Here is a 16265-nt window from a genome sequence, read left to right on the forward strand (position 1 = left end):
TGTCTACTAATATTGAACTAAACTTTTAGTTTTGTGACGATCCGATCGGACGTGATGGGATAACTAACTTGTTATGATAAGTCTAAATTATTAATCCAAACTCATGAAATCTAACATGGGACTAAAATCTGAGTATTATAACCAAATATGACAAAAACTTCAAATGCATACAAATCATCCAAGTAATTATGTCATTGAAATCCTTAACTATATTAACTAGGAAACAAGTTCATATTTTCCTTCTTTCTGCCGTCCGTGGGGAATTCTGGTAATCTCTAACAAGCAACCTTGCAAGTCATATTCCACAAAGGTCATTTCCCAATTAAAACTGAGTAGAGAAATCAGGCTTTGGAAAGAAACAGCAAAAAGTTCATCTACTACACATGAGAGAACCGGACAAAAACAAAACCTAGCTAAAAAAAACATAAAACCTAGCTCAAAAACACAATTTGTCTCCAAATTAAATGCCAAAAGAACACAATACAAGACATCCGACATCTTAACTGGTCTTTGGTCCAGTATCCGACATTATTTTGATGAGAAGTAAAAAGGATTTATTGTTTCCGAGTTGCAATTGTAGCACTATTTTTTCCCAAGAACTTTGCAGTAAGTTTGCTTGTCATTTCAAATCTTGGACCACATGCGATCTTGAACCACTCGGTGTGGAAGGATCGAGGCATGTCGACCCTCTCGTACGTATGTGCCCCAAAGCAATCCCTCTGAGCTTGGACTAAATTGGCAGGAACCCTCTCCCTCCTGTAGGTATCGAAATAAGCCAGACTGGAAGACATACCCAGAGTGCCTATACCGGAGTTGATAGCAAGGCAGCTAACTCGGTGCCAGGCAGCCTGTCAGTCCAATATCTCCTTTGCAAACTCTGGGTCAATCAAGAGCTTTGCTAGCTCTGGGTTTCCATCGTAAGCCTTCTTAATGCGATCCATGAAAATTGCACAGATAATTCAGCCTCCCTTCTGTATCTTTGAAAGCTCACCCAACTTAAGTTCCCATCTAATTTCAATGCTCTTTGTTCTTATCAGGTTCATGCCTTGTGCATAGCTGCAAATCTTTGAGGCATAAAGAGCTCGCTTCACATCTTCAATCAACTTTGCTTCGTCAATGCGTTGATTGCCCAATATATCACTGTAACCACCAGATTGAAATACTCTGGCAGCCTGAACTCCTTCTTTAAGTCCACTGAGAAACCTGGAATCCAAAGATGCTGCAATTGGACAGCCATTGATGATTCAGCTGCCTGTTGGACGGTCCATTTGCCAGAACCTTTCATCCTGGTCTTGTCTACGACCTTGTCCACTAGATACCCCTCATATTTATCATCTTTTATTCCAAAAATATCTGCAGTAATCTCAATTAAGAAGCTAAGAAGTTTTCCTTTGTTCCATTCAAAGAAAACTTGTCGCAACTTATCATTAGATAGCTTACCAACAGATTTCAATACATCATAAGCTTCAGCAATTAGCTGCATGTCCCTGTACACAATCCCATTGTGAACCATCTTTATAAAATTGCCTGAACCTGGGCAGCCACGTTGAGAAGGATGTCTTCGATATACTTGTACACTTTGTATGATCCTCCAGGCATCAAAGAAGGTCCATTCCTGGTGCCCTCTTTTCCACCAGAGACTCCCATCCCAAGATAAAGAAGACCGAGTTCTGCCATGGCCTTTTAATGCTTCTCTGTGTTTTCATACCACTCATTGCCCCCATCTATTATACAGTCACCCTTCTCCATGTAAGCTGAGTGTAGCTATTGTTTGGTCAACTGGTGAACCAGCTTTCACAAGCATGATGATGACATGGGGCTTCTGAATTGAGTTGACAAATGATGCAGGATCATGAAAACCATAAACTGGAAGGTTCTTTCAAGTTTAGCACGTTCAATGGTCTCATCAACCTTTGAGGTTGTCCAGTTGTACACAGAAATAGGTAAGTTTTCTCAGCTATGTTCAAGGCTAGGTTTTGCCCCCATGACAGCAAGACCAGCAAGGCCGATTCTTGTGGGAGCCATCTTTCACCTGGTAGAGATGTTGGAATATCAGAATTGAATTAAATAAGAACAGAGACAGAACTAAACCTAATATGAATTTAAGAATTATGCACTATAAAAGAGTAGCATCATTTACTAGAATGTTTACATAAGCATATATATATAATCTTAACTATCATTTTACAGAAGCATTTATATTAGCTAATCCAAACCAAGCATCATAGCCAAAATGGAGCCAGAACTTCAGGTGAATAGTGGTTTAAATTATCTTTTTGACTACAAGGGAATTCTTTAGCAACTTAACATAAATAGGCAACCTCCACACTACCAAAATACAAGTGAGGAGCTTCTACCTAATAGTACCCAAGAATAAATTTATGCAATATCACAATCATTTTGAAAAGAAACCTCAAACGTATTGCAATTTAAGATTCAGACTTCTATACAAAAGTCAAAATGAGAAAAATTGAGATGAACTGAATAGCAAGATGAATTTCTTCAATGTGAATGATCATATAAAGTCACACAAGCAGTAACATGAATTTTTCATACTACTTCATATAAAAGTTAGATCATCATATTAGCCAATAAGGAAAGGATACAGAAGAAAAGACGGTGACACATAGTGGCTGTCTCCTACGGTTGAAACAACAGGAGAAGGGAGAGGATGACAAAGTAGAATCCTCCCTTATTACCATCCACCACTGCCACTGCATGTCATGCTGTGCGAGGTGGTTGAGATTTTAACTCTTTGTCTAGGTTTTAGGTTGTCAGATTACTGGATTTTGTAGGGTTGAAGCCAGATTACATTCAGACACATTGCAGAACTACCAAATTTGGAAATGATCCCAACTTTATTTTCAGACATCATGGCATGTAAAAAAATTAACCTGAAATTTTCAGGTAACAGAAACTCGATCTGATATAGTGCGACTTGTCAGACATATTGGGTCATATGGAATTTACCTGTTCTCTCCCTCGATCGAGATATCCTCTGTTTCGCCCAAGAAATATTGTATTGAGTGAACCATCAATTATTCGGAGCGTGAAGTGCAATTAGATCAATTTATTTATTTTGAGGATCAATTAGGATAATTTATGGTTGACTTGGAAAAAATAAAAATAAAGAATCCAGGCTCCGTTAATCAGAATGTTTACCATCTGTAATCATATGCAGACAATCTACATGCTTAATCAGCTTTGTTTTTCTCAATCAACCTGGAACTGATCTGGATTAGAGCCCATCATTGGTCAGCAGACCAATCCAAACAGATATAGATAAATCTCTAAATACTAACAGAAGAACCCCTAAACACACCCAAACAAAATCTGAAGTTACAAAGATAAAGCCACATCTCTATCTCCTAGAACAGCACAATTTTTATTGTTTGTCTTAAATTCACCAAAAAAGAAAAATAATAACAACTTTATCATATGTTCTAGTTTCCCCAGAACATGACCACGTTGGCTTCCGAGAACAGCAGCATGAATTTGAACTGTTACAAGCCCACAGGCGCTGCAAAATCACAACTTTATCATCCACAAAATCATATCTTGAACGACAACTCTAGCATCACAAACAAAAATGGGATCTTTCCTCCAACTACACCAAAGAAAAAGATGATGTATGCGTATAAACTTGTCCTATGACAACCATCGACAATGCAGAGACCATAAAAGCGAAATCAGGAGCGCAAACCTGGATGAGATGTTTCACTCCACAGGCAAGGCTCGTTTATTTTTGGTGAGAAGACCCTTTGCATTTCTTCTCTTCTACTTTGGTAGAAGGCGATCGACTATATAGACAAAGCAAAACCCAACTCCTCTCCTTCTCCTTCACCGGTCTTTTGTCTCCATGCGAACACCAATTCTTGGATTTAGATGAATAGATCCAATTAATGAGAAGGTGCCGCAGGTCGGGTCACCGCCGGTACGTGACTTCTCGATTTCTTTCATGGGATGCAGTGTGGGTCCTACGTGCCTCGTCCAATCACATCTCTTCCCAGTTCCTAATCGCGTGTTTGGTGGATTGGAGCTACGAATTGATTCGGTCGGTGTCGTCTTCGGATTTGATTGGGCCGTAAGTGAACGGCCCATTCTTTACGTGTACTGTGATTAAAACGGCCCATTAATCGAATGGAGATGGGCTGTCACGTGACACCGTCTCCGTCTGTGCATCCCTCACCTCTTTTCATTGATTTATAGATGAATGATGATGACGATGATATATCTATATATGCATATGACCTCTCCTGCTGCACTGTGGCTTTGGATGGAGAGGAGACGGCCAGTGCATGGATGCTGTCTCTCCACCTCCTCCTCGGTTGCGTGCATTAATGGAACCTAGAAAGAAGCCTGCGAGGAGGAACGGAAAAGATAAAAAGGAGGGTGTCGGTTCCTTTCTCCTGCTTTCAGCCCAGTCTCGTCAAGATCACTAGGCACTCGATCTTGTGGGCTGTGTGGCCACCGGTGCCGTGGACCAGTCGATCTGAAGAAGCCCCACACTACACGAGGAGGACAAAGCAAGTTTTTATGTTGCATTGGACCAGCCAGTTTGCAGTCCTACTGTTGAACTGGAGCCACTCCACCACACCTTCAGCATGTGACCGGAGGAAGAGATCTCCATGCAGGCAATGATGCATCCTACCTCACGCGAGATCGAACTTGCAGATAGAACTTGATGGGGGTGTGAGATTGGCTGTGCTCACAAACTCGTCGTCTACGAATGAATGAACATTCTTGAACAGTGCTGCACTAATGAATGCACAGCTCGTAGTGTCAGTCCTGATGTTATCTGGTAGTTCTTCAATCTTGCAATGCTCCCTCCTTTCAATCAGAAGAAGAAGAAGAAGAAGAAGAAGAATGCAAGAGAAAGGTTTAGGGTTTGTTTGAGGGAGGCATATATGGTCTCAAAGATGTCCTTCTCCTGTAGCTTTTGAAGACTTGGCCGAGCAATAAACTCATGATGGCTTCTCTACTGTAGAAACAAAATAATGTCTTTGACTAAACATTCTTTATTGGGATATCACAGTGAACATATAGTTGTGATGGTACATGTAAGCTGTTTCGCAACAGGACGATCAACAGAAAGATTGATATCTATGTAATTCCCATTATTTTCTTCATGAAGAATCTCTTCGAGATAATAATCATTGAACAGCTTTTATACTTCAGTTATCTCAGCAATATTGGGGGTGTTTTTGGTTCTTCTGAAGAGGAATCAGAAACCTCGAAGGAGATGGATCACATGAGTGAGCAAGCAAAATACACAGCAAACAGGATCTCCATGCAAAACGAGACAGGAGGAGTACTACTTGAGCCATCATGGCGTCCATCTCTTTTCTCATCCACACACTGTCACTGCAACACTCGCAAAGGATGTCAAAGCCGAGAAACGCGGCTACTGCCGCCCTTTTCCCTCTCGTCCCATCACACATCCAACAGTCCACTTTGCACAAGCTGTCCCTCCGTGCCATGTTAACCCAACGAAAGGGAGAGAGAATTCGTTCCTCGAAACATGTCATCAGGAGATAGGACGAGTGGCTAAGCGCCTAAAACCTCCACTTCACGATGAAGAAACAGGTCCCAGTGGATTTATGGATCCGACCCTACGCCCCTATCTCTGTCTCTCTCATGCACAGCCACCCCTCCCCACTGACAAATGTGTCTCCATTCTTCTTCTTCTTCTTCTTCTTCTCCTCCTCCTCCTCCTCCTCTTCTTGATCCCTTAGTTGCATATGAAGATATGTCTTCCATTCAAAAGTCAGCGTCTCCATTGTATCGAATGTACTGCCTTCACTTTTTCTCTCTCTATATATCTATCTCAAACGCACTCATTTGTCCTCTTAGAAACAGTGCCGTCTTTGCAAGCAAGCAAGATATTAATCTTCCTGCCTTCACTTCTTCTCTCTATATATATATCTATCTCAAACCCACTCATTTGTCCTCTTAGCAGCTGTGCTGTCTTTGAAAGCAAGCAAGGTATTAATCTTCCTGCCTTCACTTCCTTCTCTATATATATCTGTCTCAAACGCACTCATTTGTCCTCTTAGAAACAGTACTGTCTTTGCAGTATTAATCTTCCTTGTTTCACCCTTGGTTTGAGAGGAGGATAAGTAGGGTTTGGCGGTCTGTGAGTGAGGCTGCTGCTTTGGATTAAAGAAGCACTTTGTAGGGTTGGGTTGCTGGAGACATGCGTGACTATATCTGGCAAAGGATGGAGAATGACCAAGGAGAGCTTGCCGACGTAGTCCGCGCCGGTGGGTGGGTCGGAGCTTCGAGTACTGCCTTCCCGGCCAGCGACTGGCAGCTCCCTTCAGAGCCCGTGGTCTTCCCACCCGCATCGATCAAGGACTCGAGTAGCGACTTGGGCGATCCTTTCATGAAACTTTGCGACCCCCTCATCGACGAATTATCCGGCATCGAGTTCTTCAAGAGCAGAGAAACAATGGCAGGGCAGGTCAAGATGGTCATCAAGGAGAGGGACTGCGGTGATGGTGGTGGATTCATATCTCAGAAGTTGCTAATGGGTGGGGGGATTAAGAAGCCTTTTGATATCACCTCGCCAGAAGGAGACAAGTCTTCTCCTCTCTCTCCGGTAATGGCTGGGGAGATGATGAAGGTAAGTAGTGGTGCAGTAGGATGCTTGGGAGACGATGGTGGTGGAGGACAACAGATCTCATCCTCGCTCGAGCAAGGTGTCAAACGGAGGTTCGACGACTGTAGACCACTTTCTTTTACTTGGAAAGCTTCTTTATTGGTCAACCAGATAGAAAGTTAGGCTATGTTCTTCTTGTTTCTGAGGAAAACCAGCCTTCATCAGGCAATCATCTTCAATGCCTTTTTCTGAACTCAAGTGCCTAAAAGATTTTGTTGTGCTTAATCCTAGTAAAATCTGCTTTCAGAAGATTCAAACATGGTCTAGAAATCATGTGATGTTGATTGCCTTTTCTTGTTAGCCAATGCTGAACATGTTCATCTAAAAATATGCTGAAATAGGACTTGACAGAACCCATAATATTTTAGGTCATCAAGGTGGAGTTTGGTTGTCTCTTTTCTGGTACAAGACATATAGATGGGTGCAGAACCTTACAATCTGGAAAGAGCTCATACTACCTCAAGATTTATGATTGCCGATCACCAAATTTGCGTCTAATCCTTTTTGAATTGATAGCTAAAAGTAGGTTTCAATCTCTTCCTATATTATTTATTATATATGTCGCCAAAAACAACCCCAAACAAAATTTAGGGTCTTTCTTGCTTGTAATCTTTTCCCGGTATGATATGGAATTGTTGCCATTAGAATGAACAGACTTCTTCTGTATCCAGGAAGAACGAAGCGAAGAAGGTAGTATGTATTCCAGCTCCTGCAGCAGCAGCATGTGGTAGGCCTGGTGGAGAGGCTGTGCCTTGTGATCTATGGGCTTGGAGAAAGTATGGCCAAAAACCAATCAAGGGATCTCCTCATCCTAGGTAAGTTCTCTTGTGATCGATTTCGCTAGATGAATTCCTCCTCTGCAAGGAATCATTCCATATGGTCTTGCTTGGTTAAAGATGATCCAAAGGAATTAACAAGGCATGAAAACAGATTAAGTGTTCATCACATAATAGAAGCCTATGTGCCTCCCTAAATAAAAGGTATCAGATCAAATAAAGCTCAGTGTCTTGAAGCTCCAAAAACTCATACCCTTGTCGTTGTACAACCATGCATCAAGCACAGCATATGTCAGCTAATTTGCCTTCTCAATTTGATCTACTTCATGTAGAGGTGATTTAACTCGGGTTGATCTTTTTAGCTGCTGATTAGATTCTATCACCTCAGGGGCTATTACAGATGTAGCAGTTCCAAAGGATGCTCGGCGAGGAAACAGGTAGAGCGTAGCCGAACCGATCCCGATATGTTGGTAATCACATACACATATGAACACAACCACCCATGGCCTACGCAGCGTAATGCGTTTGCTGGCTTCACAAGATCTCAGACATCAAAGAACTGCTCTACTCGCAATCTAAAGGAAGAGCCTAAGGAAACAACAAGATGCAGTGCTGCTTCAGTGAAACAAGAGGTTAAAGAGGTAGTCGACAAGGCCAATGATCAAGCATTCTATAGAAGCCGCGAGCCCCTCATCTCGGAACAATACCACCCCGACAACTTCTTCACAGATATGTCGGTGTTGGAGGCCGACACAGTGAATCTCATCTTCTCAAAGGAGCTTACCGAAACAAAGCCAGAGGAGAATGGAAACAAGGCCTTGGATCCATTCAACATGTTCTATTAGGCATGCAGGAAGATCGATGATACATTGGCACAACATATACATTAGCTAGTAGGCAAGCTAGAGATCGTGCTTTTAGGTTACATGTCGAAGTTTGAATCAAGATGGGGGTGGGGGAGGAGCGAAGGGTGTGCTCGTGATATGTTGTCTGTGGATGAGTTGGGAGAAGGGCCTGGAAGATCCACGGCATTTGGAATAATGGAGGACAGTACGTACAATGACTGCAAAAGCCTTTGCAGGGCAGTTAAGAGGTGTAGGCTGAGCTTTTCTTTTGCTACTGTTTCCTCCTTGTTTCAATGTGGCGAAGAAGGAGTGCTTGGCAGTGTGGTCAGAGTTTTAGTAAGATTCATGGACAAAGGAAGCAACAAAGATGAGTAGGAGGAGCTCAAAGATACATACAAAATGATGAGCAGGCATTAGGTCTTGGAAGGAACAAGTCAGTATCATTCATTCTCTCTTTTGCTCCTTAGCTTTCTTTCTTCACCTGTACATAGCTTGCAACTTCTCAATGCTGAAGTCATATTACTTCCAAGGTCAAGAAGGCATTCAGATTGTTCCTGAAGATGTTTCCAAACCATAGTTCAAAGCCTCAATGTGCTTTTCTTTTCTGTTTTTTACTTTGTGTGTGTATGACAGTGTGTGTGTGTGAGAGAGAGAGAGAGAGAGAGAGAGAGAGAGAGAGTCTGTGAGTGTGAGATTACATCCACATTGTTAATGTGTGCATGTTTGATAAAGATCAAGATCGAGTTGTTGGAATGTAATGATGCTCAATCACATCGATGTAAGTATGAGATTGCATTCACAGAGTTTTAGTGTATGGTTATCCTAGTGAGTGAATTGGAAATCCTAGTGATTTCATTATCCACATTCTTGGGTAAGAGAAACTCATTTATCCAGTTCCAGAAGCACTAGGGAATTATATTCCAGTGTCTACTGACCTCTTTTTACTTGCTGAATCTTCATAGTTCCTTTGGTGCTTGATCTAAACTGGAACTTACAAGCTAGAAATTCTAACATATTATATGATGTAGCACTAACAAGCTTCTATGTCATTGCAAGTAAAATTTAGGTTTTACAGAATGAACCGTAGAACATTAGACCAATAGACAGGAATCCATTAGACAATTAGCAATTCCTAGGGCTTGTTATTACCAAGAACAAAGCCATCTGTAAAACAAAGCATGGCCTTTAATCTGACTTAAAGAGTAGTGGTACTTATCATAGGGAATGGATTTACACTCTTTTTCCCCACCAAAAATAATAGTTGATGCAGATGATACTTTTATCTAGTTTGAAACTCTAGTGATCTTATGTAATCATGCTTTGATTTGTGATTCCAAATTTGCAGCTGGTTTTGTTATATCTGTGATCTTGATGTCTCCAAATTCCTGCAGGGAAATGACACTTGCTGAGGTGCAATGTTATTAGATTAAAATGTATGAGAATACTTGCTTTGGTGACATCCAGGTATAAGTCAAACCAGTTAAGATTAACATGTAAGAGATTGGACACCAATGCAACTCAAAAACATAAACTTTTGAATGTTAGTAATATGATTTTTTTTTTTTTTTTTTTTGTGTTATTTCGATCTTCATCTTAAAAGTATATATTTTTCTTAACAAACAATATCAGAGTGTTCTCATAAGAGTCTTTATTTTACACAAGTAATCCTATCGGCTAGAAATATGCAATTTTCAAAATCTTTCTATATGTATGTGTATATATATATATATATATATATATATATATATATATATATATATAGCTGACATGTCAGAGAGATGAGGTCGATCAACATATTATAACGATCGATGCTTAGTGGAGGACACATCAGATATCGAGGTGGTTGGTGAGGTAGCAGCCTCTTGCCACTTGGATCCGATCGATTGATGAGGCGATTTATGAGTGTGACATGGAGACAGCTACCCAATCCCGAGCTTAATGTTGGGTGGTAATGATTTCGACCAAATCTCATGCCCTCCATCATTTATAGTATTTTTAAGTAGGCTTTATAATATTATTACTATGGTGGTCAAAACATTATAATACGACTCCAAATTACAATAAAAATATTATTTTAACCACTATAAGAGGGACAAAAATAATATCATCCAAAGAGGAATAAAAAAAATTAATTTGTTATAATGTTTTAGCCACTACAATAAAAATAATATAAAACTTATTTGAAAACATTGTAAATGATTCAAATGGACTCCTAACATGATATCACTTAGGGAGGCATAATATGATATTGTAATAGTCTATGAGCAATGACAACTAGGGAGGCATAATATGATATCACTTATACTATTTTTTAATAGATTTACAATATTATCAGCACCTCAATAAAAAATTATAAATAGTATTAAAAATACTATAAATGAGTCATACAAAACATTATAATGATTCAAAATTAGTAAAAAAATACCATTGAGGTTGATGAGGAATATTTTTAATATTATTAAAATTAAAAGCACGATGTCTTTTGACCAAAAAAAACATACATAAAGAAAAGGAAGATGAAATCACGCATGAATATTTTCACCGATGGCATCTAAGAGCTTAGTGATGTTCTATAAAACTAGAGAAGGTACCGATGATCTTATTGATTATAACAAATCTTAAGGCACAAGTGGCACAAAGGGATGAACACAAAAAGGTTCTGATGGATCCAATATCCAGTGATAGCTCATAGCACGAAGGGTAAACACAAGGGTGTGATGGACCCAATTCGCTCTTAAGGATCCTCAAAGGTAGTACCTTTTGGTGGCGGGAGATACGCCGTGCATAAGCTCAGATTGGCAGAGAGGTCAACAGCTCCAACTCGAGGCCTTGTAGTTTGGTCCAATGCTCTTCAAATAGTTGACGCCGTAAATGGTTTGCAGAAGAATCGTTGGGGTTCTCAAAGCTATTATTTCCGATAAGTCAACTTTTGTCGTGTGCTTAAGATGTCATCGCAATGTTCGATTTGAAACTACTGATGGTTAAGTCAAACTGATAGTAAAAGAACTAATGATTTCAGAAAATTTTTATCATCTCATAAATATTATTATTTGTTCCTGTCGTCATCTCTGCGCAATGCCACTCATTTTTCTCCTTTCATCGTCAAAGAGATTTCCTCAACTGCGTGAGGAAATCTCTCTGCTCAGTTAAAGAAATCTTCTTTTTCATCATGTAAAAATAGACTTCATATAATACTAATTAGAATGTGCTTTTCTCTTTACCTTTACAATTTTTTTTTTCATTCTATCGGCCTCCACCCGTTACTTTCACTATGAGTTTCATTTCCTTCTCCCCTCATTCCTTCCAAGTCATCTTCAACATCATCAATATCAATAAGTTATCGATCATGCGAGTAGATAGTAGGTGAGGAGGAAAGGAAGATGTCTCATCTTTAATATTATTCTGATTGCTTTTTTTGTGACAATTGTGTCGCTTGATCTCACAGTAAAATCCGAAGAGGAAAAGAAAATGATAATAAAAAGGAGAATGAAGATAGAGAAGAAAATAAGAAGGAGAGACGAAGATAATGAACAGACGATAGGAGCTTATGTTAGGAGCAGAAGAACAGGAACACAGACATGGAGGCAACAACCGGAAAAGAAAGGACAGCAAAGCTATGAGACGAAGGTAACAATGTGAAAGTATAAGGATATCTATAAAATTATAAAAAGGATTATTATCTGAAGAAAAAGATGTGAGAAAATAAAAATCGAAGGTAAATCGTCCCAAAAAGTAGAAAAGAATTACGTTAACGGCAAAGCACGCCTCACTTTGTGTCTCATCAGTGAGGTAATGACTGTACGGGCGCGGCAGCTAAAGGGACGCAAGTAGTGTAACAAATCTAAGCTGGCTAAGGAAACGTCTTTTCAACGACTCGATTACCCAACCAAAGTAGATTTGGATTCTCCCGACGTACTGCAATCTCCGCATGCCTTCTTTACGTGCAACCAAACAAAAAAGGTTGCATTACCATCATCGTCACTGTTCTCGTCATCAACGCCATGCCTTCCCCCCCTCCCCCCTCTAACAATGCGGGGCAAGCTTCCACTACTTAATTCCTCAAGTTCAGCTGTGTTTGTTCTCCTCATCATCTTATTCAATTAGATCCACTCTATGATTTAAAGACAAATCTTGATATGAACAATCACAAAAATACAACTTGACCATCGTATCAAAATTCATCCTACCATTCCAAATCCATCCCACAAATAAACTTCAAGGGGAGGTTGATAGAGATGATTGATGATGGAAGCCTTAATCAAGTAAGACCTCTCTCGATGCCGCCGTCAAGTCGATACCCAATGCAAGTAGAAATCCCAAGGTCAAACGTATGGACAACAAACTTTGCAGTGGTCATGGATTCAGTTACCAAACCAACAAAAAGCTTGACAAATACACAAGGTTGGATCGATTGGACTCTAAGCTCATAAACGCTTGTTCTTCCAATTCTGCCAATAACAAATTTGGTTCTCTTAATATGATTTGCCAGCATTTAGAACTCAAGACCGTTCTCCCGTGCAGCATTAGCAAGAGCTTCTATGCGTCCATGGTAAGGATAACCACCACGGTCAAAGGCGACCCTTGTGATGCCCTTTTCCAAGCAAGACTTGGCAATGACTTCACCCACTTTTTTTGCCACATCCTGATAGCAAAGTATAGAAGACAAGAATTAGTTCTTAAAGACATGGATTTCATAATATTTATCATCTACGAAAGAAATATTTATAAGCAAGAATGTACAATATACAAAATACAAAATGGCTACTACCAAGAAAAGAGAGAAATATTTTTGAAATATCAAGGACTACTGACAACAACTTAGGGATTTCGAATGCTTACAACTGTTGGACCAGAAGAACAATCAAACTCCTCCGACACTGGTTTCTGCATTGTAGATGCTGAAGCTAGCGTATGCATCTTGGTATCGTCAATCACTTGGACATACAGATGTTTGTTGGAACGGAAAACACTCATTCTTGGTCTCTCTGGGGTACCTGTAACCTGACAAAAGGAAATGATTTGGATTAAAAGTACAAGTTTGCAAGGAAAGTTCATGAAGTGAAATATGAAAAAAATGCAGGAAAGGAGGAAAACGAAGCAATGCCAATTCGTCCTAAGAGATAAGATTTAAGAAGCATCCAATAAGTATCTACCTAGGAAGTGCTTATTAATACATGAAACTTTTGAAGTCAACTAAAGAATACATCATTATGTGACAGAGAAAATAAAAATTTTCAGAACATGCACAATGTATAGTAATAAGATAATTTAAGTTATAATTATGTTTCTTATAGTTATGAATAATATCACATGAATTAGTGACATGCATATATAAGCCTTCCTAGAGCAAGTGATGAAGTCCTCAGTGTTTGCCGTAAATGAGGTTAGTTGCCTTGTGAACTTAAACTCAAATACTCATGCAATTTAAAGGCCCAATTTGGTGACACAATGTGGATGAGATGTGATTATAGAAGCTGCAATGTAACAAGAGCATGCTTCAAAGAAATATGCGTCTCATGATTGGAGTCCACATCAATTGCGACAGATAAAATCAGCCACATCTGTGTACACGACGTAGGAAGCACAATAGCATGACAAATGAATGGGGCTTCCTGAATAAATAGGGAAGTCAGGCCCTTGCAGTCTTGCTTTGTGAATTAGCCACTACAGTTGATCCTAAAGTTCCAAGAGGCAGCGAAGGAAGGAGTTACGAAAAGATGTAAGTGCAAAATCATTTATCACCAAAACTTGTTGGGTGATAATAATATTTGACAATAAAGATGAATGGTAGGAGGCACCAAAGGTTTATAGGATTTGAAGCCTAAGATAACCAGATTTGTATGAAAGAGATGTTTGTTGAACTCCAAATCTATGTTACTATGATAAATGACCATTATGCAACTTTGAATGGTAGCATGTTGGTGGCATATCTTGGGGCAGAGTGGCAATTCTCTTATATCATATCACCTGTGCAACCATCCAATTGAAAACTTGAAAAAACTGTTGTCCAAATGAGACGTATGTTTAATAATCCAAAGGAGAGGAAACAAACAGAAGCAAGTGTCATGGAGCATATAATCAGACTATTAGTTAATTAAAAATAAACCACACGACCTCTCTCACAATTGAGAAAGGAAATGATGAGTTTTTTAATACATCAAAGCTAACTAATATGGAGGCAACGTTTGCTTTTTACCATGCTTGACCACAGCATACATCTGTGATAAGTTAAAAGAATAAAGATGGAAAAGTATATAAATGCATACTAGGATTTATCTTCAGCAAGTAGAGTTGTGCCTATGTATAAGGCCATAAGCTAATAGTATATATTAGCTAAGATATTGCATCAATTCTGGCATTTGTTATTTCAAAAATTTTGTGTCAGAGGATATGGTTTCTGTTCATGCAAATTGTTTGTTCAAAGACCCTATGTTTTTTTTTATAAATTTCACCAGTAAAAACTCTGGGAATTATAATAAGTTCATTACTAAAATATGAAGTCAGATCCTGCATCTAGGGTTTATGATATGCTGGCAAAATTGTCACATTCATTATGCTATATATGTACCATTATTTACTCGTCACAGTGAGCAAATGTTCATGCTTCATTACAGTCGAAGTGTGGTGAAGTTTGGTCTACAATATCTAATTCCTGCAAAAGCAAGTGGCTGACAAGGAACATTAAAATAGTTAAGCAATAATATCACACACACAAAAAAAGAAAGGCATAGGGTTCGAACCCTCAACTTGAACTACTGTTTTAAAGTAATATTTCTTTCAAAATATTGTTTTATGTAGCCTGTTGACCTTTGAAAAGAAGCATAAAAAATAGGGTTTAAGCCTTCAACTTGAACTACTGTTGTAAAGTAATATGCTTTCAAAGTATTGTTTTATGTAGCCTTTTGATCTTCGTAAAGGAGCATAAAAAAGATAGGATTTAAGCCTTCAACTTGAACTATTACCTTTTTCTTAAATCCTTGGAGAAGTATGTCATTAAAATGCAACTTCTTTCCAAAGAGAAGTGCATAATATACTTGTTTAAATCATTTGCCAACAATTTTAACTAGACATTCAAACACGATGTCAAGGAATTCTGTTTGCTGTATCCATCTATTATGGTATCTTGCTTTTTCATGATCTGCCAAACGACCTATACATTTGTTGTTTGGTATTGCTTGTAGGTATCTGTTCTTACAGTTTGTCGATAGTATCGAGTGATCCACACAGTGCACATGTGCATCCGTACCCACACACACACAAAGGCAAACGCAACTGCTCATAGGAACAGAGCAGAATGAACTCCCAGTAACCATGGAACTTATGGACCGCACAGTGTGCTATCGAACCACCCGTGCAGCTTGTTAATGAGTAGCAAGTAGTCGCTGTTTTAACGTTTGCCAATTCTCTATCAGCCATTTTATCAAACACCCTATTGTCTACATTTTTCTCGAGCATTAATCTTGCACGGGTGTTCAAGTGATCGCCTCTCGTGTCTTTAGTGTAAACCATAGCCCGTCAGACAATGGGGAAACAAATGCACTTACTTTTCTGATTTAGTGAGAGACGAAGAGGAATATGTTCCATTATCCCTTCTGGAGAGAATTAAGAGAAAGAGGAAGGGATGGAGGAATGGGTTACCTTCTTCCGAATTCTCTCGTGGCGGAAGGTACGGTTCTCTCTTCGGGTGACGACCTTGGCCTCGATGAAAGAAGGCCGTCGTGTTGTGGTCGGGCAGGCCATGGCCGAGGAGGGCATCATATTCATTTTGAAGCAGAGCCGCTGACCGCTAACGAAGGAGCTGCTTCCCACCATTGCTGGAGACACGCGAGCAGTAGCTGCCATTGTGGACGGAGCAGAAGCGACCAGCGAAGAAGAAGAATGAGACATCCTCCTCTGCTCTCCCTCTCTCTCTCTTCTCTCTCTCTCTTGTAATGTCACTCGCGAGGACGAAACCCGACCTTATCTCCTCATCCATCCACCTCT

The 16265-nt window shown here is 39.6% G+C and overlaps 2 protein-coding genes, 1 long non-coding RNA gene and 1 pseudogene across 3 annotated transcripts; 1 reads left to right on the forward strand and 3 right to left on the reverse strand.

The window, feature by feature from the left end:
- Window positions 1–300: 300 nt before the first annotated feature.
- LOC135627450 (6-phosphogluconate dehydrogenase, decarboxylating 1-like) lies at window positions 301–2025 on the reverse strand (annotated as a pseudogene).
- Window positions 2026–3203: 1178 nt separating this feature from the next.
- Window positions 3204–3854, reverse strand: LOC135627451 (uncharacterized). The gene is made up of 2 exons (XR_010492615.1): window positions 3704–3854; window positions 3204–3520 (listed from the first exon to the last, which is right to left on the reverse strand). It is a non-coding gene; the product is annotated as an uncharacterized LOC135627451 (long non-coding RNA).
- Window positions 3855–5744: 1890 nt separating this feature from the next.
- On the forward strand, window positions 5745–9053 carry LOC103972557 (probable WRKY transcription factor 14). Its single transcript, XM_065133065.1, has 3 exons — window positions 5745–6714; window positions 7333–7476; window positions 7826–9053. The coding sequence occupies exons 1-3, from the start codon at window positions 6197–6199 to the stop codon at window positions 8280–8282; spliced, it is 1119 nt and encodes a 372-aa protein (XP_064989137.1). The 5' UTR covers window positions 5745–6196; the 3' UTR covers window positions 8283–9053.
- Window positions 9054–12613: 3560 nt separating this feature from the next.
- LOC135626600 (large ribosomal subunit protein uL18c-like) lies at window positions 12614–16248 on the reverse strand. Its single transcript, XM_065132027.1, has 3 exons — window positions 15921–16248; window positions 13122–13283; window positions 12614–12924 (listed from the first exon to the last, which is right to left on the reverse strand). The coding sequence occupies exons 1-3, from the start codon at window positions 16167–16169 to the stop codon at window positions 12775–12777; spliced, it is 561 nt and encodes a 186-aa protein (XP_064988099.1). The 5' UTR covers window positions 16170–16248; the 3' UTR covers window positions 12614–12774.
- Window positions 16249–16265: the final 17 nt, after the last annotated feature.

This window comes from Musa acuminata, chromosome BXJ2-11 (assembly GCF_036884655.1).
Source record: "Musa acuminata AAA Group cultivar baxijiao chromosome BXJ2-11, Cavendish_Baxijiao_AAA, whole genome shotgun sequence".
Taxonomy (NCBI): domain Eukaryota; kingdom Viridiplantae; phylum Streptophyta; class Magnoliopsida; order Zingiberales; family Musaceae; genus Musa; species Musa acuminata.

What these genes read in the sequence shown, in the direction of transcription:
- LOC135626600 (XM_065132027.1), bottom strand. Translation starts at nt 16,169, where the DNA reads ATGTCTCATTCTTCTTCTTCGCTGGTCGCTTCTGCTCCGTCCACAATG. An exon ending in ACGAGAGAATTCGGAAGAAG is followed by an intron (nt 13,284 to 15,920) that starts GTAACCCATTCC and finishes TCCTTTTGTCAG; the next exon opens with GTTACAGGTACCCCAGAGAG. An exon ending in GTTCTTCTGGTCCAACAGTT is followed by an intron (nt 12,925 to 13,121) that starts GTAAGCATTCGA and finishes CTTTGCTATCAG; the next exon opens with GATGTGGCAAAAAAAGTGGG.
- LOC103972557 (XM_065133065.1), top strand. Translation starts at nt 6,197, where the DNA reads ATGCGTGACTATATCTGGCAAAGGATGGAGAATGACCAAGGAGAGCTT. An exon ending in GAGCAAGGTGTCAAACGGAG is followed by an intron (nt 6,715 to 7,332) that starts GTTCGACGACTG and finishes TTCTGTATCCAG; the next exon opens with GAAGAACGAAGCGAAGAAGG. An exon ending in AAGGGATCTCCTCATCCTAG is followed by an intron (nt 7,477 to 7,825) that starts GTAAGTTCTCTT and finishes CTATCACCTCAG; the next exon opens with GGGCTATTACAGATGTAGCA.